We start from the raw sequence: 22,340 nt of genomic DNA, 5'->3' as shown, positions 1-22,340 counted from the left end.
GGTCCAGATTCCTGGAGGGGTAATGGCTGTCAGGAGGGCTGGGGAACCCCAGGATTCTGGGCTAGTACTGTGTGTGGTGTATGGTGTTCTGGGGAGCTGAGGGCACTGATCTCTCAGTCATGAGAGCCAGGCAGGGCATCCAGGGTTGGGCTAGAGCCCTGAGCACTTTCCTGGTTGTTGGGGTTCCTGTTGCCTACTCAGTCTGTTTCTGGCTATTTTAGGGTCCTTCTGTATGAGTACAGCCTAGGAGGACCAACAAGCCCTCAGAAGGTTCCCTTGGGAACCTGTCCTGTGATGGTGCTGGTGTGTGGGTCCTTGTACCAGGTGCTAGAAAGAGGCTCCCAATAGATAATATCCATGTGACAGGTGCTATTGTGGACAGGAACCAGGGACAGTGAGTAGGGGTTGGGGAGGCATCAGGCCAAGTTACGAGGAAGGCTGTGACCCTTGGGCTCAGGATGGCTGGAGTGGTTGGCAGGGACTACTTCTCCAGGCTCTGGAATCCCTGGAAGGAAGGTGTGGATGGTCCTGGCCCAGTACATAGTTTCCTATTGTTGCCTTTAGCCTCTGCGAGTGCGCCGGCTGCTCCGCCCCTTCTTCTTGCTGCAGAATTCTTCCATGATGAAGAAGACCCTGAAGTGTATACGGTGGTCGCTACCAGAAATGGCTAGGTGAGCATGGGGGCTGGAAGCTGCTAGCTTGGCCAGTCCAGAGGATGGGCCTACTTCTACGTGGGTATGGTTGGGGCAGCTGAAAAAGTAGCTTTTATTCAGCTGATGTAATCGTCATCTCAGAGGCTTACTGTTGAATAAACTCACCCATTCTAGTTCTTTCTGAACTCTGGCTGGTTCCACTCAGCTGTTTTGGTTCAAACTCCTCTCCAAGCTGACTGATTCAACCTCCCTTCTCTCAGCTTCTCACTGAATGTCTCTGCTCAGCCTCACACTAACTCTGGGAATTTGTTCCTATCTTCTGGCTCCTTCTTATTCTCTGGCTTCAATGGCCCCCGCTGACCTGCACTGAACTGAGTGAACTCACGAACAAACTCAGCTCCACTGCACTGCAGTCACTGCACTGACCCCCAACTCACTGACTGAACTCAGCTCCACTGCACTGCAGTCACTGCACTGACTGAGTCCACTCTCTCCCCAGCTTTTAACCCACCTCTCCTGTTTCTTTGGGATTAAAGGTGTGCATTAAGGGTGTGTCTACATTCCAGCCAGAGTAGCCATATTGCTGAATTAAAATTCCTCTAGAGGCAGCCCTGTGGATACTCCCAGCCCAGCATCCTTCAGGGGTCAGTGGGCCATGTTTGGGATTCTGGTCAGACCAGTTCAGACATTCCAGACTCATACCTACCACGCCTAATCACTGAGTTTATTTCTCCATGGTTGTCTGTACAGCTTCAGTTCAGCTCCCTCATACACCATGTGAAGCTATGCTGGCCTAGAATCCCAGAGCTCTTGGGTCCTTTAGCACCCCAGATCCTTCCCAGTTCTCTTGGCTCCTGCCAGTAAAAATGTTATCCATGCCCTCCGTCTGTTTCCAGTCCCTTTCTTGGTAGGCCACCTGGGTGACTTCCTGCTATCCAGCCCAAAGATGGAAGTGACCTCTGTCCTCTGTGTCCTGGTCTTGGCATGTCCTTGGGGTTGTACCCTATCACAAAGAGAGGAGTCAGCAGGGTAGGCTTGGCTTCAGGTCCCTGTCCCAGGGCTGAAAATACTCGGGAAAGGAGAGGACTTTCCTGAGTCCTGTGCCCATGCTTGAGGCCATGGTTGGGATGATGTCCTACCTCTCTGAAGTGTGGCCTGTGCTATGCTGTCCTGAGCATGGTCTTTCCCTTAGTGTCGGGCTGCTGTTGACCATCCACCTGTGTCTCTTCACCATACTCGGGATGCTGCTGTTCACCATTGGTGAGAAGGTAAGCATGGCCTTGGCTCAGGTGGGGCTTACAGGCCCGCCTGCTCTGAAGTAGCCCGAGTAGCCAAGGGGAACAGACCAGGAAGTGTGTCATGACCCCTCTTAAGCCCAGAGCCTGTCTTCCCATTGCCAGCGCCTTTGTCCACCCTGTCCTCTGTGCTCACTGCATCCTCCATGCAGGAGGGTTTCTTTACTGAGGGTGGCTTCACTGAGGTTCCTCAGTCGGGACTGCCCTTCCTGGGGCTTGTTCCAAGCCCCAGTAATCCTTGGCTGAGTTCTTGGCCTCTGACTCTGGGCTCCTGCTCAGTCCAGCCCCAGTTGAGGCTGTGATCCTAGAACTTGTTGCCATGGGGAAGTGTCCACCTGTCCACATCTGTGGGGCCATCTACCTTGATTGTCCCACTTTAGGTTCTGTCTCTCCTTACGTTTAACAAGGACTATGTCTAGGCCAGGTCACCGTCCTCCAGCCCGGGCCATCTTATATCTCTGCATCTGTTGTGGGGTATGGCCAGTGTGGTCACGGCTAGTTTTCCTGAGAGTGAGGTGACATACTGGAGCTGTGCTGCCAGGGTGGGGGAAGACAAGATAGATGGTCTCTGTGTCTATATGTGAGTATGCATGTCTATGCATTTGTCTGTGTCTGGGTGTGTCTCCATGTGTATGTATGTGTGTTTTTGTGTGTCTCTGTGTATCCGTGTGCATGTCTGGATATGTCTTCATGTCTGTGTGTCTGTGTCTTTATTTCCATGTCTTTGTGTGGTGTTTCCATGTCTGTGTTTGTAGGTGTCTCCATGATGTGTCTCGTGTCCAGTGAGTGCTTGGGTCTATGTATGCATGTCCTTAGGGAGTAGAGGCAGTGGCTGGACTGTGTGATTTCCCATGGCCATGGCCACTGCTCTTCTCAGAGCCTGGGTTAGGCAGGCAGTGTGGGGGCCAACAGTGGCCATAGCCTCAGCCTTAAGATGAGTGTGTGGGTCTCTCACAGGAGTGCTATATCCAGAGCTACTGGAAGGTTCCTCCTGCAGACTGGGTTTCTACCCCTTGAAGGGGAGCCAGGCTGAGCAGGATGAAGGTTGTGTAATTGAGGGTGACTTTCTGTCATTATCCTGACAAGGTCTCATTCCCTGTCCTCTGTCATAGTTGGGAGGGTGTGAGAACTGACCCATGCTGAGTTCCTTGTCCATCTCCAACCTTGCCACCTGGGGAATGGGTTGAGAGCCTGTCGCATGGTCCAGGCCTAGCTCAGGGTCTCCAGACTCGTGCCATCTGAGGACGCAGAGCCTCACCTTGTCTGAGCCCCTTCTGTAGGTGTTACCTAAAGCTAGCCCGCTTGCTGCCCACATCCTGCTCACCACATGGAGCTGGAGTTTGACATGTTGGTCACCCAGTGCTGCATTCCCACCTGACAGATTGTCATCAGGGCTGTGACGATGTGTCAACAGTGGGCTTGGTGGGAACCCAGGGCTCCCTCTGCTGCCACAGGCTCATGGCTCGGGAGAGCCTACAACAGCTAGAAGTAGTAGATTTTTTAGAGTGCTGCAAGAGGCCTGTTGGGAGATGGGCCAGGCCTGGGGCTCCTGCCTTAGAGGCCTCTCATCACCCTTGAGCCTCAGTGTTCTAGTCTCTAAACTGAGGCAGGTGCTAGAACCTCCCTCAGCCAACACAAAACCTTCCCTGAGCTTACTTCAGTGGGTTAGTGGATGGCTTCAGGCCCTGGAAGGCTGGCTTCAGTCCTCTAATACTACAATTCCTGGACATGTCCTTGGGAGACAGCTTGTCCTCTGGGACCCTTAGCTGAGTGGTGTCTTCGAAGGCATTTGCTCTCCTGTCCTGAGCCCAGGTTGGGCTGCCTGGTCCCATGCTCAGCATGTTTGTCAACCGAGTTTGTTTTTGTGACATTTAAGTCCCACAGCCGTAGTCATTTGTGGCATCTGTGACCACCAGTCACTCATCTGTCCCCATGTGAGGCAGATAGGTGACAGTGCTGTTTTGTAGATGAGGTGAGTGGGTCCTGGGGTTAATGCTTGTCCTGAGTCCTTCTCGGGTGGGGGGCAGATGCCTACTTGCTGGGCTGCTGGCAGAGTTGGCCTTTGGATGGTAGGGGGGACTTGACCTTGAAGTTGTTTTTAGGAGAAAACTGGTTCTGTGTGCATGCAGTCTGCTTCCTGTATGTCACCTGTCCTGTTGTTTACATTGCTGTCCATATTCTGGCTGGGTAGGCACAGGGTGACTCCAGGGACAACGCTGAGTTCAGGAGTCTGGTGCTGAGGTTTCTTTGAGGCAGATATACTACCCATATTTGCTAACCTCCATGTCAGGATTTTGCAGGGAGAGCAGAGGCTGGGAGCCCAGGCATGGCTACCCCTGCTCCTGCTATGGTAAGGCACAGCTGCGTGGATAAGGCCTCTGAGCTTCAAGGACTTCTGCTTCAGGAGCAATGAGGTCTCTCCCAGGAGTCCCATCCCACATCACTAGAGATACCCAGTGTGGCAGCCTCCTTGCGGCCACACTTTCCTGTCTGGGTCTTTGCCTGTCCTGCCCCCTGGCTCTTCCTCACTGTGTACACAATGTCTGACAGGCTCCAAGAAGGCTGGCTGGTCCCTCATTATGGTTGCTTGGCTGCCAGGTTGCTGTGCTCAGCTAGGCTGGCTCAGGGTTTTCACTGGGCTCTGGATAGGCCATTATGGTGGGAAGCCCACTTAAGTGCCTGCAGGTCCTGAGTCCTGACCTGTCTGGTGGTGAGTGCAGAGCCTGCTGGGAAGTAATAGACAGATACAGGATGTGGGCCCTGTGTATGGTCCCGGCTGTGGGACTGAATGGAGCTGCATCAGATTAAGACCTCAGCTGGGAGACAGAGGTTCAGATGGTTACCTCATCTACTCTCAGGATGAAGCACTGGACAAGGAGAGGCTGGCCTACTTCCGGAACCTTCCAGAAGCACTGACCTCATTCCTAGTGCTGCTGACTACTGCCAACAACCCTGATGGTACGTGTGGGAGCTGGGAGGGGCAGAGCCTGGCCTGGCCTTTTGGTCCCTTCCAGTCCCTTCTTTCTTTCTTGTTCCCTTTATCTTGTCACTTTATTCCATGGAGAAACTGAAAGTGACTGTGGTATGTGGTGACGTGGTATTAGTAGTTCTTGTGGTGGCCTCTTTGGGGCTTAGCCACCCTCTCGTTCACGGCCTGGGCCTGCTGAGAGTACATGCCATTCAGGAGCATTAAGTGTGAGAGCTTCCTGGTCTTAGCAGGCCATGGTTGGGTGCTGCCAGGTCCTCCCAACTACTCCCATGTGGACCGTGCCAGGATGGAAAGGCTGCAGTCCTTCTGAGTGCTGCTGTGGCCTGGCCACTGTGGCTGGTGCCATTTACCCTGGTCTTAGGTCTTCTCACAACCTTGGCGACCTCCCCTGAGGGCAGCCTGGGATTCCCATCCCAGAAGTGCTGTGTACCCTGCCCCGGAGCCAGTCACAGTAGAGAGCTGAGTGGTTAGGGGTGTGGTCACGGGGAGGCCCATTAATGAAGGGTTGAGCTTCTACCCCAGGTGGTACTGTAAATGTTTGAGATCGGACTTTGAGCAGGAAGTTCTCAGCTGCTCTGTGAGGTCTGGTGAGGAGGGGTCAGGATGGAAACGGGGCGGCTACTGCAGTGTGTGTTTAGTCTCAGGTTCTTCTTTGTCTCAGTGATGATCCCTGCGTATACCCAGAACCGGGCCTGTGCTCTCTTCTTCATAATTTTCACCTTGATAGGTAAGTGCCTGTGGGTTTGTGTGGCACTGGGCTGTGCTCACCCATGTGTGACAAGGATCCTCGTGTTCAGGAGTGGCTGGCTGTAGCTGGCCCCTACAGCCCCTGTAACTTTGCCTCAGTCTACCCTCCTCCTGGAATTTCCCCTCCCCCACTCCCTTTAACTTGACCTCAGCCTGTTTTCACCTTCTAGCTTTCCCTCAGCTCATCCCCCAGACTTTCACCTTTACCTGACCTCTCAGGGTATCCCTATCCTGTATTTTCACCTCAGCCTGTCTCCCTGTAGCTTCACCTTAGCTCATTACACAAACCTTTACCTCAGCTTGCTCTCAACTTCATACTCCATCTCAGGCTGTCTACCTATGACTTCATCTGACCCTGTAACTTACCCCATGGTGCTTCCTGTGTCACCCTTATTGCCCTGCACCAGTCTCCTCAACATGGCCCCTCAGTATACCTCAGACCCATTCTTCATTTCAGCCTATTCCACCCCAATAGCTGCACCTCAGTTCCCTGTCCTGTACCTGTGTGTGTCTGGACACCACCAGTAACTTTACCTCAGTCTGCTCCCCACCCAAGCTTCATCTTAGCATGCCCTCCCCACTCTCCCCCTAGTGGTATGTGGCCATTGATGGCCCTGTGTGATCTATTTGTGGCTAGGTATGCTTGGCCTCTCCCCATTGATGGACAAGGGTGCAGGAGTCTGGGGCTTGTATGTGTCCCCTGCTGTGAGGCAGAAGGGAACTCTGAACTTGACTGTGGTCGGTCATCCCGGGTTCCTAGCTGTTGTGCCCAGGCTTGCTGAGACCTTTGAGTCTGGGACAGTTGTGGTCCCTGGTGGCTGTAGGTTCTGCTTTACTGCCATCTGGTCAGGTTTATTGTTTTGTTTTGTTTTGTTTTTTCCTTTCACAGGAAGCTTGTTTCTGATGAACCTGCTGACGGCCATCATTTATAATCAGTTCCGTGGCTACCTAATGGTGAGCCACCTTGTGTCATTGTGGGGCTATGCCAGAGCTGGCTTCACAGGCCAGGCAAAGTAGTACCTAAGTCAGCTGACCCTGGTGGGAGGGAAACTGGTTGCTGCCTTCTGTAGACCAGCTCAGAAACACTCTCTGCTATGGGCTGTTTCAGTAGCACAGGTGTTGCCATGGTTACCCAGGGTTTCCTTCCTTCCCCTTCCACACCCAAGAGGAAAACACCTAGAGACTGCAACTCCTGGGGTGTCTGTTATACCCCCTAAAATGCACAGAGAAGAAATGTAGACTTAGAGCAGTGGTTCTTAACCTGTGGGTTGCAACCCCTTGGGGTGGGGTGATGAATGACCCTTTCACAGGGAACACATATCAGATATCCTGCATATCAGATATTTACATTACAATTCTTACTGAAAATACTTTTACGGTTGGGGGTCATCACAACACAGGAAACTGTATTAAAGGGTTGCTGGGTTCCCTCCTTTGAGAACTGTTCCCTACAGTGGTGTGATTGTCCTCTGATGCCTAAGGAGTGAGGGGCTGCTTCACAGCCTCTCTTGGAGCCTCCTCAGGGTCCCCCTTAGCCCACTCCTCAGAGCAGTGTGGGCAGGGATCAAGATGTGTTTGCGTAATGCCAGGGCTGTGTGTTGAGGGCTATGCTCTTTATAGAAATCTCTACAGACCTCACTGTTCCGCCGGCGACTGGGGGCCCGTGCAGCCTATGAAGTCCTCGCCTTTAGGTCAGGACCATCTGGAGCCACCCCTGAGTTGTGAGTGTCGGGTGGGGTTCTTTCCCAGGACAATATGGTCTTTTGCTTTTAGGAAGGGGAGGCAGGGTGCTCATTAGGGGTTTCCTAAGCAGCCCCTGCTGGCTGGCACCAGACTCGATATTCCATTGGGAGCTATATGAGCTGCCAGGCCCTTGGTGCTTCCATTATCCTGTTTGCTCTTGCCTATTAGCCTAGCCCACTTGTGTCTAAGGCAGGCATCCACACCGCCAGGTGGGCAGAGAAAGGAGGGCACTGATGTGCCACTGAGAAGGTTCTGGCCTTGACTGTTCAGTGGCAGCTGTCCCTCTTTAAGGGGGCATCTCCAGGGATCTTAGATGTGGCCTGTAAGGCACTTCAGCTCATGGTGGAAGCTCACCGAGGCTCCTTTCCCATGCAGCGTGGTGGATACATAGCCGAGGTCAGGCTGGAGGAACTGCCATTGGACGTTGCTCACTAGGGTGGGGTTTCTTTGCCACAGAGTTGGGGTAAATCCTGAGAACTTCCTTCAAGTGCTTCAGAAAACCCAGCTGAACAAAATCCACAAACAGGCCATCATGCAGGTTGCCGCTCTCCCTGGGTCTTCCCTAGCTACTGTCGGGTGGGTTGTCAGTCCGGTGCTTACCGCTGATGATCAGGAGGGGCTCAGGCGGTCCTCCCCCCCATTGCCAGTGGCTGACCTGGCCTTCCTTCCACAGAAGGTGCACTCCTATGAAGGCCGACCGATGCTGGCTGATGAATTCCAGAAACTCTTTGATGAGGTTGACAAAGGTGTGGTCAAAGAGGTAAGTAGATCTGGCCTGTGCTGTCTGCCCAGCCTGGGGCTACCAAGGCTAGTGGTGTTTCTAAAGACGACTGGCAGGACTTGCCTGTCCTGAATCCCCAGTCCCTGGGATTGGCAATGGGAGTCCTTTGGCTGGTGAATTTGTTGGATGAAGAAAGACATTTCCTATTCGGAGAAATGGCCTGGGCGAGCCTGACCCAGAGGAACATTCCAAGGCATTTCTCTGTCTCAAACAAACTCCTCTGTTCCCCTGAGAGGTCTAAAGCTGGCTCTCTCCAAGGCCTTTGCCTCTCATTCTTGACGCTTGTGAAGGGTCCCCTGGGGTCTTGGCTTCCATTTCAGGCCTAGCCAGAGGACAAGAATGCCTGGGTGTTCCAATGTGGGCTTCTGGAGTAAGCAGCCTTGCCAGGCGTAGCTTAGATATCTCAGGCAGGCAGAGGGACTGCTGTTCCTGCCAGCCAGCCCTGAGAGGACCAAGTTGGGTCCTGAGCAGGGACAGATTGAGATGGACTCGGATGTGTCCTACTGCTTGAAGCTTGACAGTTCCACAGCTGTGTGACCTGGCTGCTCAGCCTGCCTTAGACTCAGCCACATAGCCAGAACAATTGACATTTAATGTCTCATGTCCTGGGCTGGAAACCTGAGAGGGAGATGTCACAGTCCCAGCTCTGCCTAACACCTCTCATTGTGGCTGGCCCACGGTGGCCTCTCCCTGTGTCTACATGTAGTCATTCTATGTATGTATATCCCCAAACTTTCTTCTTACTAGGACATAGGCACGTGGAAGAAGACCCCCCTCCCCCACTTTCACAGAACCACCTCTGGAAAAGGCACTGTCTACAAATGCATCACATTCTGAAGGGGTGGGGTTGAGTGTAGGAATTCTGTGGAGAATGATCAGCTCACCCTGTCAGCTGCTCTGGGAGAGTTGTCAGCTTATGTGGCCTGAGCTCCCTATCACAGGTGGCTGTCTTAAAACCATGTTTTCCTCAGGCCTCCTGAGGCCTTCTGGAGGCATGCATTTGTTGCTGTTGTCCTTGGGGGTGTCACTTCTGCCCACACCTTGGGCACAGGAGTCTGATGACAGTGATGCATTAGCAGGAGACTGTGTCTGTTCTGCTTTCAGCCCTCTGCTTGGACCAGGTGGGCTTTGAGGTGTCAGAGGGTCCCTCCCCCAACTTGGGGCCAGTGATGCTGTTGGCCGCAGGCTGCAGTGATTGTGGATGAGCCTTACAGGACTGGGAAGGCTCTGCTATGGGTGATGGTTCCCAGCCTGGGTAGGAGGTCTGCTGCCTCAGGAGGCTGTTCTTAGAGGCCGCATGGACTAGGGTTACCTTTCCCAGGTACAGTCAGACCTGGGCAAGAGAACAGTTACCCAGTAGTGCCTGCTGGGCTGCCGAGGTGCTCCCTGGGCTGCTGCTTGCCAGCCTCTGGGGAACAGAGGAGAGATAGGTGTATGTGTCCTGCCATGCTGCTGCAGAGGAAGGACATATGGACTATGTCTGTCCATCGAGGCCCATTAGAGTAGGCTTAGGCTGGGGATAGCCTAGCACTTGAGCTACATCCCTCCTCTGTCCCCCTTTCCCAGTTACTTTTTAGATTCTTTGAGACAGGGTCTCTCTATGTAGCTGTAGCTGTCCGTGAACTCAATCTGCAGCCCTGGTTGGCTTCACACTCACAGTGTTCACCTTGGAACGCTGGGATTAGAGGCATGCATAACCGTGTTTGCTGGGATTAGAGGCATGCATAACCGTGTTTGCTGGGATTAGAGGCATGCATAACCGTGTTTGGCTTTCTCAGCTACTTGTCTGCTCTGTGGGGTGTGCTCTTTCTGGTGCTTCACGATCTGAAGCCTAGGATTGGTGTTCAGATAAGGAAGTTTTGAGCCACAGATTCTTTTCTTGGTGTTGTCATGCTTCTCCCCCAAAACCAAGTGCAGTGGGTACTGAACTTCACTCCTGAGGTTCAGCTACTTGGAGGTTGCTAACATCGGGGGCAGGTTTTGAATCAGCTCCTTCAGAGAGGTGCCCTGGGCTAGGGTGGTGCCTGTGATTAGGGAGCTAATGCTGATGGGTGCAGAGGAGGCACCACAGAGCTTCCAACAAGTCCTTCAACAAGGGTAGTAACCACTGTAGCTATGGGAGAAGAATGGAAAACACCCTCTCTGCCCTCTCCAGAGGGCATCCTCTGTCACATGGAGCCTGATGGATTCAGCTCTCAGTTCCACAGGCGTGTGTGGCTACATTCGGCCAGGTTTGAACACGATGGAGATGCTGAACCTCTCAGCCAAGGTGTTAGTGAGCTTCCAGTCAGGCAGAAACCACAAAGGAAATGTAAACAAGGCCTCCTCCCTACAAGGAAGTCTCCAGAGTGACGAAAGACTTGCTGTAGAGAAGGAAGAGCTCTGGGGCTGAGGGACAGTGTCCTAGCAAGGATGACCTTAGAAGGAGACCTTCCCCAGCCAGACTCAGGCCTCTGTGGAGAAGTGTTGCTCATACTTCTGTAGAGAAGGTGCCCAATCTCTGTGGAGAATGTGGCTCACACTCCTGTGATGAAGGTAACCCAGACCTCTGGGAACAGACTGACTGACTCTGGTCTGCCTGAGCCTGTGCTGGTCTGTGGGCCATTGGCAAGTGAAAGCAACCACACTTGTGCTCCAGGGGCCACTGCTATCTGCAGCAGAAGCCAGGGTGTGCAGAGCCCCAAAGGGCCTCTGGGCAGGTAGCCCCTGCACTCTAGCTCCCATGTCAGTAGGTCAGGCTGCAGCTCTAGGGTGCCAGGAGGACTGTATGTCTGGATGCTGACAGGAGCTGTAGTCACAGTGGACTGGTGTTGCTGGTGAAGCAGCTGAGAAGTAGTGCCTGCTTGTTGAAGACCCTTCCCAGAGTAGTCACTGTTCAACATGGTGTTCTGACATTTTCTGTGGGAGATTGCCTCATGTAGGTGTCTGTTTGTACCTGACATGGAGTTCATGAAGTTTGGGATCTTCCCATTTAAACCACCCTTGATGATAAACTCTCTTCCCTGCACCCCTCTGGTGGCCATTCTTCGCTGGGAGCTGTCACCAGAACTGTGGCTTTGCCAGTCACTGAGAAAGTCAGTGGTTCAGTTTTATTATTGGAACTTATTGTTATGTGTGAGGACAGTCTCTCCACTGGGGGCAGCAGGAGCATTCTCTCTGTCACCTCAGGGAGGACTCACAGGGATTCTAGGCTTCCCCCATGGTTCACTGCATGAATCTGCTGCAGCCATTGTTCCATGCTGGTGTCAAATGTGCCTCAGAAAATGTTGGGTCTCGTGAGGCTGTCCCCCACCACTGTCCACAAGATACCTGTGTTTGCTACTGTGTTGTTCCTAGCACTTAGTGAGCCAGCTCTAGGACTTTTTTGTTGTTGTTGTTGTTGTTGTTTTATTTATTTTATGTATATGAGTACACCATTGCTCTCTTCAGACACACCAGAAGAGGGCATCAGATCCCATTGCAGATGGCTATGAGCCACCATGTGGTTGCTGGGGATTGAACTCAGGACCTCTGGAAGAGCAGTCAGTGCTCTTAACCGCTGAGCCATCTCTCCAGCCCCGCTCTAGGACGTTTTAAAGATTTTTGTTTTCATTTTAAGATTTATTTTTAATTAGTGTATATGTGTGCATCTGACATTAGATCTCTCTGAGCTCTGGTTACCAATGGTTGTGACACACTCTGTCAGATGTGAATGCTGGGAACTGAACTCAGGTCCTCTGCAAGAGCAGTATGTCCTCTTAATTGCTGAGCCACTTCTCCAGCCTCTCAAGTGTTTTAAGTGTTTTGCCTGCATGTATGTCTATGTACCATGTGTGTACAGTACCTGCAGAGGCCAGAAGAGGACATCAGATGCCCTAGAACTGCTGTTATAGAATTTGTGAGCTGTCATGTGTGTGCTGGGAACTGAACATGGGTCCTCTGGAAGAACAGCAAATATTCTTGACTGATGAACCATCTCTCCAGCCCAAGATTTATTTTTTATTTCATGTATAGGAGTGATTGGTCTGTATATATGCATGTATAGCACTTGCATATCTGGTCCCTGTGGAGGTCAGAAGAGGGCATTGGATCACCTGGACCTGGAGTTATAGATAGCTGTGAAACACCATGTGGGTGCTGGGGACTGACCCAGATTCTCTGCAAAAGCAGCAAGTGTTCTTAACTACTGAAGCATCTCTCTGGTTCCCTGGCTCCCAAGCATGCATGTATGGGTGTTTCTTCTGTGTACCACATGTGTGCCTGGTGCCTGCAGAGGCCATAAAGAGAGTGTTGTATTGCCTGGGACTAGAGTTATAGAGAGTTGTGGGCCACTGTGTGTGAATACTGGGAATGGAACCTGGGTCCTCTGGAAAAACAGCCTGTCCTCATAACCACGAATCTTTCCAGCCCCCAAGCATATATTTCAAATGACTGATGTGTGAGACAGTTTATGCACAGGTCAGTAGGCATTCAGATCATTCTAGCTATATGCTATAAAGGTCATGGTGATTAGCTTCTTGTGTATAAAGCTGCTTCTGTGTTTGAGATTAGATAGGGCAGGGCAGGAATATGTCATCCCAAAACAAGAGGCAGATCATGTGCCTTGCCATGGCTCTAAGAGTGTAGGTTTTCTTTGCAGCGCCCGCCGAAGCCTCAGTACCAGTCTCCATGCCTGCAGACTGCCCAGTTCATCTTCAGCCACCAGTACTTCAACTACCTGGGGAACCTTATCGCTCTGGGAAACCTCTTGTCTATTTGTGTGAGTTGGGGCTCACCCTGTGGTGCTGTGAGAGGCCTCCTGCACCCCCTCCTTCCAGCTTAGTGAAGGTGTGTCCTGCAGCCATCTTCCCTCTTAATCCTTCACTGTGGCTGGCCACCATGGTTCAGCTGACCTTCACTCTGGCTTGCAGGTGTTCCTGGTGCTGGACTCAGACCTGATGCCCGGGGAACGTGATGACTTTGTCCTGGGGGTGAGCTCAGGGGCTGCTGGCCTGTGAAGCTGTCAGCTCTACCAGGGGCTGAGCAGTGAGGAGTAGCAGGGTGGAGGCAGGGTGACTGGCCAGAGCGTGATCTCTCCTGGGGGTGGAGGGAGGCCCTGGTTATACAGGCAGAAAGTGGCCGATGGGGACACAATGACTTCCATGGACCCCTGTGTAGTGGGTGTGAGGCTGGCGTCCTGTAGAGAGAAGAGACTGACTGGGTTTTGTGGGCTGTCTGGCTTCAGGCTCTGAGCTTTGCCTCTAAGAAGAAAATGATCTCTTCTCTGATATTAAAATGTTCTGTCAAACTCCTTGGGAATTTAGGCTCTCTATTTTGAATTTTGAGCATTCTGACAGTCCTCAGGTTAGATTCTGTCAGTGTTTTAGCAGAGGCTGTCTGACATCTCAGAATGGAATAGTGTTATACTTGGGGAGTGGAGTGAGCCTCCCTATGCTCTGTGTGTGTGTGTGTGTGTGTGTGTGTGTGTGTGTGTGTGTGTCCTCCTTTAAAGGAAGAGTTACTGTGTTTCCTTCCTGGGAGAGGCCATCTTCCTTGAGCTCTCACCCCATGCCCTCTATCTTCTTGGGGAGAAGCTTCTGCAAGCTCAGGTTCCCCTGGAAAGAACCTGTCCAGAGTGTGCCTTTCCTTGTCTGTTGTCCTGGGAGGCCTAGGTCAGGTGAAGATGTGCATCCTTGGGGTCTGTGTAGACCTCAGAGATAGGACAGAACAAGAAGCAGGAATGCTAGCAGTCAATGCCCTAGATTGTGGATGGGGTGGGAGGTGAGGGGAGTAGAAGGGCATCAGGGGAGGTTGGGAGGGGGGAACAGGATACTCTGATCATAGGCCTCGGTGTCTTGGGACCAGCATGGGGATACAGCAAGTGAAGCTGGCTCTGGGCTTTTCTGCCTCTTCAGATCCTTGACTTGGTCTTCATCTTGTACTACCTGCTGGAGCTGCTGTTGAAGGTGTTCGCGCTGGGCCTGCGGGGCTACCTGTCCTACCATAGCAACGTATTTGATGGCCTCCTCACCGTCGCCTTGCTGGTAAAGTCCATGCAAGCTGGGGTACCTCTCCTGGTGGCTCTGTGAGCCTGGCTGGCAGCTCTGCCTGGGTCCTTTGGGTGTGTAGTGTAGCAGAGATAGATCAGCTAGTATAGTGGACTACCCAGGAGTAAGTGGGGCCCCTGGCTCGAGGGACCTGCGGTGAAATGCATGATGGGATGCAGGAACTTGGTCCCCATAGTGTATGAGTGTTATAGGGGCTGGACTGCCACTTTTCATCCTTAGGGAGGTCCAGCAGGACCCAGAGCTATCAGTAACCAGCCCTTGGCACAGTCCTCCAGTGCCGCTGGTTCACAGTGCCACCTTGGTATGGGCAATTGAATGTTAGGGGTCTCAGCCACCCAAGGTGCTCTTGGGAATCCCCACTTGCTTGGAGTGAGAGGTGCACACTTGGTGTAGGTGTGACAGCAGTGATCTCAAGTGATATTTTGAGAGCCAGTAGGCCCCTGGGGACATGTACAGAGAGTTATTTGAACCAGGCCTTTTGGTCCATCTGTAATGAAGTGGCTTCCCCAGTCCTGATTCCCGAAACCAGAGTATGTTGGCTGGTGGAAGTCTAACATCTGGATGTATGAGGTCAGGCCTGAGCTCCATCTGAGTTCCACTGCATGCCCAAATGATGGACCCAGGTCTTAGGATTCTGTTGCAAACTGCCTGGGCTGGCACTGCTGGAGGTGCCACTTGGGCTGGCACTGGTAGACAATGCCCCCTCTCTCTGTGGTCCAGGTTTTGGAGATTTCTACCCTGGCTGTATACCGATTGCCACACTCAGGATGGTATGTGATTGCAGAGAACCTGGCGACACAACCTGGGTGGTGACCTGTCTCACTGCACCCAGGTGACAGATTTCCAGGACCATATGGGGTTCCTGGCCATTGGCATGGCCCACTCTAAGTAAGGCTTTTGGACTGTGGGCTGAGTCTGCCCAGCATGAGGGGGACATGCAGAAATGGACACCGTTCCTCCATTAGACAGTCCCCTTTGCAGTGGCTTGGTGGGCAGTGGTTGTGTTCCCTGTAAGGGAGTCTAACAGGTGGCCATGTCCCCTCTTCTCCATCATCTCCACTGTAGAATATGAGGCCCAACTCAAGTCTGCAGTGTGGGGCGATCTCCTTGCTAGCACCTGCCTAGTGTAGGGCGGGTTGAGCCCACTGGCCTCCATTCTTACTATATGGACACACTCCTGGGTAGGGCTCCCAGGACTTTTGGCATAGCCAGTGGTGCTTAGCTTGTGCCGTGCCTTTGTTGGTGAGCCTGCCTTAGCAGGATGACACATAAGGTTGCTATGAGATATTCCTGTGAGCCAAGACTTGCCTAGCACAGGCCCAGGGCCACTATGTCCACTTTGGATCCCTGCACTGCCTTAGTGACACAGTTGGGAGAGGCTTCAGAGAGCTGAGGGTCCAGCATTGACCTGCAGAGTTGTCTCTGTGCCTGCTGGGATGGTTTAGAGATGGGCAGGGACAGTCCGCCCTGTGCCAGGCAGGAGCCAGGTGACAGTGGCGACCTTGTTTCTAATGTGAGTCAAGCCCCTCTCAAGCTTTGTCCCATCACCTCAGGAATCGAGGGAGTGACACTTGGGGCGAGGAAGGCTTATGTTTAGTATAGAGAAGCCATGGGGATGGTGGAGTGGAGTGGAATGGCGGCCATAGGGTCGGGGGACAACTGGACTGTGAGATTGGGGATGGGGTCAGGAAATAGGGTCAAAAGTCATAGGCTCCAGATGAGACAGGGTCAGCGAAGGGACAGGGCCAAAGGTCAGGGAATAGGTTGGGGTTAGGACAAGCTTTCTTGAGGAACTGAGCTCGGCAGGTCAGGGTCCTGGGCAGTGAATACCATCGCTGCCTTCATGCTATGGGACTGTCCTGGGAGGTGTGGCGCTGGCTGAGGGGGATGTGTGGCTGTGGCCGTAGCTGTCCTGTGGCCGTCCTGGGAGGTATGACAGTAGTTGTGTTTATGGCTGCCTGGGCACTGGGTGCGAGTAGGGTATGGCCGGGCTCAGCCTCTCTTCTCCCCCCACCCCCCGGGAGCTTTTTCTGCCTGGTGTCCATACAGTGACTATTGCTGTCTGTTCACCCCTGCTGCCTCATCCCCCATCCCCTCTGCTCCCCCAGACCTCCTACCATGGCTCCTGTCTTCCTAGGAAGCCCGAGCAGTACGGCTCACTGTCGCTGTGGGACATGACACGGGTGCTGAACGCACTGATTGTGCTTCGCTTCCTGCGCATCATTCCCAGCATAAAGGTGTGTCTTCCTGCCATGGTCTGGGGCCGAGACACTCCTCATCCGGGCCCTTGGGAGCATCCCCTCAGCCCCCTTGGCATTCTTAAGCTGCTGGGGTGGGGCCACTGGATCAAGAACCCAGATATCCATTTCTTTTAGCCTCCAGGTCACAGAGGTGCAAATCAAGGTCTTAGTGGTCCAGCAGGCAGAGGGTGGCCACAGAGTATGGATGTCAGGCTCTGTCAAAGGGACCTGTGCCACAGCACCCACAGGAGGCTGGGGATATTCAGGGAATATGTGAGCATGTATGCTGGTGTGGTGTATATGAACTTGTGTGTGTATGCACGTGTGTGTGTGTGTGTGCATGTGCATATGTGTGCATGTGTGTGTGTGCATGTGCGTGTATGTGTGCATGTGTGTATGTGTATGCATGTGCGCGTGCGCGTGCGTGCGTGTGTGTGTGTGTGTGTGTGTGTGTGTGTGTGTGTGTGTGTGTGTACAGGGTGGGGCACTGTTGTCCCTGGGCAGGAAGAGTCAGTCTGAATCTTCTTGTCCACAGCCAATGGCTATGGTAGCCAGCACCATCCTGGGCCTAATCCAGAACTTGAGGGCATTTGGCGGGATCCTGGTGGTAAGTCCTAGGGCTCTGGTGGTCCTGGGTAGCCTGGCTCTGTGGAGTCCAAGTGGGGTATGGTTGGCCTGCTTCTGCTCTGATGAGGAGGCCCATGGCAGTCTTAGGATGCCAGACTTTGTTGGCTTCTTTCTTCTACAGAGGACCAGGGTTACTGTCTCCACTCTGTGCTAGGGTCCTTGTGGTAACTGTCCTTCATGACCCCTGGGTTATATGCCACAATGAGAAACAGTGAGGAAATTGGGCCCCCATGGGCCCAAACTTGAGAGTTTGGGGGATACTCTTTTGTAGACATACTTTAGGGCTTGTGCCATGTGTGTCAGACAGAAGCCTAGATGTACCTGGACCTCCATTGAGGCCAGAGGGCCTGCTCTGTCCTCTGTGGTAGCAGGCCTACAACTGGAGAACCTGGGTAGCACCCAGATCCCCTGGAGAGCTGCCTGCTGCTTCTGGCCTCTTCAGCTTCCATCTTTAGGACAAAGGCGTCCCTGAGCCCCACTGCCTCACCCCCTTTGGCCTCAACCTGGCCCTGTGGCAGCAGTGACATCGGCTTCCCCTCTCCTCCTCCATAGGTGGCATACTATGTGTTTGCCATGATTGGGATCAACCTATTTCGAGGTGTCATTGTGCCTCCTGGAAACAGCAGGTGAGGGGCTGTCTGTGCCTGCGGGCATTAACCTGTGTGCATGTCAGTGGGCCCTCCTGCTAAACATTTCTTGCAGGTGTCTTGCCTTGCGTGTCCTGAGCACAGCCTCCCACCCAGGGTCTAGGCTGTCGCATCGCTGTGGTGGGATTCGGGGTAGAATGCCTTATTCAAAACCTGGAGCTCAGAGTTCTGGGGATGGGAGCCCCTCGGGTCACATCATACACTCCCCGTGTGTGGGTGGGCAGTGGTGTCTTCCTTTGCCCTTTCTCCTGGGGTCTGAGTCAGTGCTGAGCTGGGATATGGGGCAGTACTCAGCTATGCAGACCCTGGCTACAGCAGTTAACCAAGGGCCATTGTGTCTGCAGCCTGGTTCCGGATAACAACTCAGCTCCATGTGGAAGCTTTGAGCAGCTGGGTTACTGGCCCAACAACTTTGACGACTTTGCTGTAAGTCCTCTGCCTTGTCCCCAGGTTCAGCTTACCTGGGACTCCCCCTCTGCCTTGCCCCAGTCCCTGTTCTCTGGTTCCCCCTCTCCCTTGTCCCGGGGCCCTCCTGGACCCTACCTCTGCTGCCCCGTAGGCTGCTCTGATCACACTTTGGAACGTGATGGTGGTGAACAATTGGCAGGTGATCCTGGAAGCCTATAAGCGCTACTCAGGCCCGTAAGTCTCTACCCCAGTACTGGCCATGAGCTGGACATTACACCGGAAACCCAGGGCCTGGGCTGAGAAGGGAACCCAGTTGCTGACCTCGGAAGGCTGGCCAAGCTGTCTCCTGGCAGTGTCAACCTTCATCCATGCTACACTGGGAGATAGCCAGGGCCCCAGGTTTCTGCACCCTGGTGTGCACCCTGGTGGTTTGAAATAAATGATGTATATGTGTTGGATTGCCTGGGGTGAGGGGATTGCTATGGGGTAGAGTCCTAGGGGAGCAGTCAGGTGGTTAGCTTAGCTCATAGCTCAGAGAACTTTGACTATCTCAGCAGAGGGGCCTGGGTTTGAGTCCAACTTGAACCTCATGCTAGGCTTTCTCTGGTGGCTCGGGCTATTTCCAAATCCTGGTGTCATGGGGCATTACTACACTATACATTGTAACATTAGCAGCAGGGTCTGATGAGGCCCCACAGATGTGTGTTTGTAGTTGTTTGTTTTTCTGGAATAATCTCACCCCAATCATAGTGGGTCCTGACCTCCTTGTCTCCTTCACAGGTGGTCAATGGTGTATTTTGTGCTATGGTGGCTGGTGTCCTCTGTCATCTGGATCAACCTGTTTCTAGCTCTGCTTCTGGAGGTACCAGCCACCCCTGTCCAGGCCCAAGATTGCCTACTGAGTTGTTTATAGAGTTTTGATGGGTGAGCCGTTCTAGCCAAGACTACAGGCTAAACAGCCTGGTTGGGGACCTCTGAGCTGCTTGCTCTGCTGGTGTGTGGGGTTCTCAGGACCCCAAGCTGCCTTAAGGGTTTCAGCTGGGCATCTTGCTGTTTCAGGGATGAGGATCTCATGGACTCTGCATCCAGATGTCCAGAGTGGGCTGCTCCTCACAGTGACTATACTGTGGCTGCAGACTGGGCAATGGGGGCTCCGAAGCTGGTATCACATGGGTACTTACAGCCTTGCTCCCTCCTGCTCCAGAACTTTCTCCACAGATGGGACCCTCAAGGTCATAAGCAGCTCCTTGGTGGAACCAAGCAGACCACCTATCAGATGTCTGTGGAGCTCATGTTCAGGTGCGGGCTTGGGAGCGTGTCTCCAGTCCATGGGGCTCATGGAGAGGGGTGTGTGCGGAGGAAGGCTTTCTGGCAGGGTTCCTCTTCCACCCAGTCATTGGGACTGCTGCTGAGCTGGCAAGAGATGCTCACAGCATGGCGGTTGGCACTTCTGCTTCTACCAGGGACTTGGACCGTGCTCCTCTTAGGATCCAGCACATGGAAGGGACTACCTATCTTCCATTGTCTTGTAGCTTCTGGCTGGTATCATGGGGCACAGCCAGGTGGCTTGAAGGAGCCTCACCTTCTCCTCCTGTGACGCCATGAAGTGTGTCCGCTGCTTGTATAGGAGAGTGGCTGTCATCCCAGGGCTGTCTGTCATGGGCCCCATTTTCTTTCACTGGTGTTGGCTGTGGACAGTCGGCTGCGGCCACACCAGTGGGTGTGAGAGGGGCTTTCTAGGCTTCCAGGCTTTTCCCTTAATTCTTTTTGATGTGGGGGTAGAATCCAGGCTGGGTGCATGCTACACACATGCTCTACATGGAATCCCTCCTCAGCCCTCTGTAGTGTAGTGTGCTTATCAATGCACACAAAGGTTTTTAGCATCAGTATCTTCCTGAGGCAGGACCTACGTGTCTGTGTCCCCACGCCCTGCCACTGCTTGTTTTGGTAGTACCTCCTGGCTGGGAACTCTGAGACCGGGCCCTTGCAGACCTTACCTGCTGACGTTGCTTGCAGTCTCTGAGAGGCAAAGGCTCACCCCCTCTGAAGCTTTTGTGTGACTTGTCCCAACCCTGCAGGGATACCCTAGAAGAGCCCAAGGAGGAGGAGCTGATGGAGAAGCTGCACAAGCACCCACACTTGCATCTATGCAGGTGACATCAGAGTGGCTTTCTAGCCGGGGTGACAGGACAGAGATGCTGTTCTGGGCCCATGCTGTGGAGGTAGCAGCTGGTCGAGACTGAGCAAGAAAAGATGGTGCCTGGGACAGACCACCCAGGGACAGACGGAGGCTGGGACAAGGACTTCTCCCCAGTGGCCGCTCAGCAGTAGCCGCCATGCAGTCTCTGTAGCCTTGGCAGACCGGTGGTCGGCACGACAGGGCCACCTTCCTCCATTTGCTGCTCTTTCAAGCTGCCTTGGTGAGACTTGGTAAGGAGAGAGCATGATTTCCGAGGACCCTCAAAGCCAGGAAGCGAGAAGGCCTCAGCTCCCCTTGTTACCCACAAGCTTATCTGTGCCTTCAACTTTGGTGGCATTTGTGAACCCAAGGCTGCACAGGACAGTAGCTGACAGGTTTCCAGGGCATCGGGTTGGTGTCAGGTGTAGAGAATGTCACCTCTTTGTTTCAGTGCCTATGGATGTGATGGATGTCAATCATTTTCTGTTTTATAAAGAGTGAGATTGTTCTTACTCTGACCTCTCTCTACCTCAGGGTTGTTGGGTTGGGTTATTTAGGTTGTGGGCTGCACAAGAGCACCAGGTTGTGAGGCGTGAGCTCTCACCTGTGATGAGAAGCATCCTTTAGTGACATGCACAAAAGCTTGTAAGCCCAAGGTGGCCCTGTTTTGTTTGTCCTCAAGGTTTGTGGCAGAGGGAGCTGGGGCAGGACGGGGAGAGAGGGGATCAACTCAGTGTCCTGAGACTGACCTCTGGAGTCCTCATTTCAGTGCAACTCTGGGGGTTGGTGCTGGAGTTTCTTGGGGGCCTTTTAAGCTGTGGGCTGGCTCCAAGTGATGACTATGGGCACTGACACAGAATGGCGGTCTGGGGCTTACACATTTGTAGGCTATGAGTGCCTGGGCTTCTTCGTGGTCTGGAAGAGGAACCTGAGGGAGCGCAATTGAGGGAGTTTAGGAGGGCCAGGAAAGCACAGTGCTCAGGCTGGAGTGCTAGAGAGGTGTGGCTCCCTCCTAGGAAGTCTTGGGCTCCTACTACCCAAGGAGTGGCTTAGGAGACCTATTCATTTCCCTGACACCCTCAGTGTGGGGCCATTAGGACTCTTGAAGAAGTCTGGAACCTGCCCCTCAGCAAGCTGCCTTCCTGGAGGGTGGATTGGAACTCACACCAATTGTCATGAGCTGGGCCAGTTTCTTGCATGATGACTGGACCCACTGGCATGTAGAAAACCGCAGTCTCTTGTTCCCCATCCCTAACTGCTAAGCCTTGATCGCCACCTACTGGTGAGACGGGCTCTGCTGCGCTATCCACGCCTGGAGGCCTCTGAGCCGTCCCAGAGCTGCCCCTGGGTTTTCCAGGCCTGCTCACAAGTCTCAAGTTCCCTGTTCTCACCTCAGAGTGAGCCTGACCTGGTGTCTGTTAGGTGGATGTCAGTGACCTGGTTCTGCCTCTGCTGTCCCATGCCGACCAGTCCACCCAGAATCACCCACCCTAGCTTTTGTGCAGAAATGCACCCTGCAGGTCATTTTGATAAAAGTGAGATGGGTGCAGAGAGTTGATTTCCACTTAGATGACCTGCCCTCAATAAGGGTACATGAGGTGCTAATCACTGGAGTGTGTGTGTGTGTGTGGGGGAGCAGAGGGACCACAGCAGCGTTCTAGGGGCTGCCTCAGCTCACCACCCTGTCCATTTCAAATGCTAAGAGTCACTAGTGGCCCTGGTGGGGGCAACCTATTTGAGGAGCATGGGCTTGTGCTTCTCAGGGGCCTTCAAGGTTGCTCTGTGGGTTTCCCCGTTTTCTTACTTCTGGGTACAAAAGCTGTGCAGCCTGCTGTGTAGAATAGAGCTGGTGTCGTGCACAGCCCTGCTGGCTGTCAGAAGACAAAGTGAGTATGGGAGACCACTGAGGCTGAAGGGTCCCATGAAGGGCCTGGTGTTCCTATGACCAAAGAGTCCTGGGGTCAGTCAGCAAGAGGCGTGTATGATGAAGATGCTGGTGCTGGTG

General features: G+C 53.3%; 1 protein-coding gene across 4 annotated transcripts in view; it reads left to right on the top strand.

Annotated features, from left to right (window-relative positions):
* Tpcn2 (two pore segment channel 2) overlaps positions 1–20,863 on the top strand; it is a 31,567-nt gene extending 10,704 nt beyond the window's left edge. For 2 of the 4 annotated variants that reach the window (XM_034489640.2, XM_076914526.1), the window contains 20 exons: positions 565–671; positions 1,846–1,921; positions 4,807–4,906; positions 5,599–5,664; positions 6,574–6,638; positions 7,305–7,405; positions 7,884–7,965; positions 8,101–8,187; positions 12,814–13,014; positions 13,098–13,157; positions 14,082–14,210; positions 14,955–15,004; positions 16,372–16,471; positions 17,010–17,081; positions 17,654–17,727; positions 18,093–18,174; positions 18,308–18,390; positions 18,937–19,018; positions 19,361–19,455; positions 20,235–20,863. In XM_034489640.2, coding sequence (XP_034345531.1) covers positions 565–671; positions 1,846–1,921; positions 4,807–4,906; positions 5,599–5,664; positions 6,574–6,638; positions 7,305–7,405; positions 7,884–7,965; positions 8,101–8,187; positions 12,814–13,014; positions 13,098–13,157; positions 14,082–14,210; positions 14,955–15,004; positions 16,372–16,471; positions 17,010–17,081; positions 17,654–17,727; positions 18,093–18,174; positions 18,308–18,390; positions 18,937–19,018; positions 19,361–19,455; positions 20,235–20,313 — 1,791 coding nt within the window. In that variant the 3' untranslated portion in view covers positions 20,314–20,863. Of the gene's footprint in view, positions 1–564; positions 672–1,845; positions 1,922–4,806; positions 4,907–5,598; positions 5,665–6,573; positions 6,639–7,304; positions 7,406–7,883; positions 7,966–8,100; positions 8,188–12,813; positions 13,015–13,097; positions 13,158–14,081; positions 14,211–14,954; positions 15,005–16,371; positions 16,472–17,009; positions 17,082–17,653; positions 17,728–18,092; positions 18,175–18,307; positions 18,391–18,936; positions 19,019–19,360; positions 19,456–20,234 lie in introns of those variants that run through there. The other 2 variants (XM_034489655.2, XR_004605024.2) reach the window with 2 other exon arrangements.
* Positions 20,864–22,340: the final 1,477 nt, after the last annotated feature.

This window comes from Arvicanthis niloticus, chromosome 1 (assembly GCF_011762505.2).
Source record: "Arvicanthis niloticus isolate mArvNil1 chromosome 1, mArvNil1.pat.X, whole genome shotgun sequence".
In the NCBI taxonomy this organism is placed as follows: domain Eukaryota; kingdom Metazoa; phylum Chordata; class Mammalia; order Rodentia; family Muridae; genus Arvicanthis; species Arvicanthis niloticus.
This window is presented reverse-complemented; position numbering and strand designations above follow the sequence as displayed.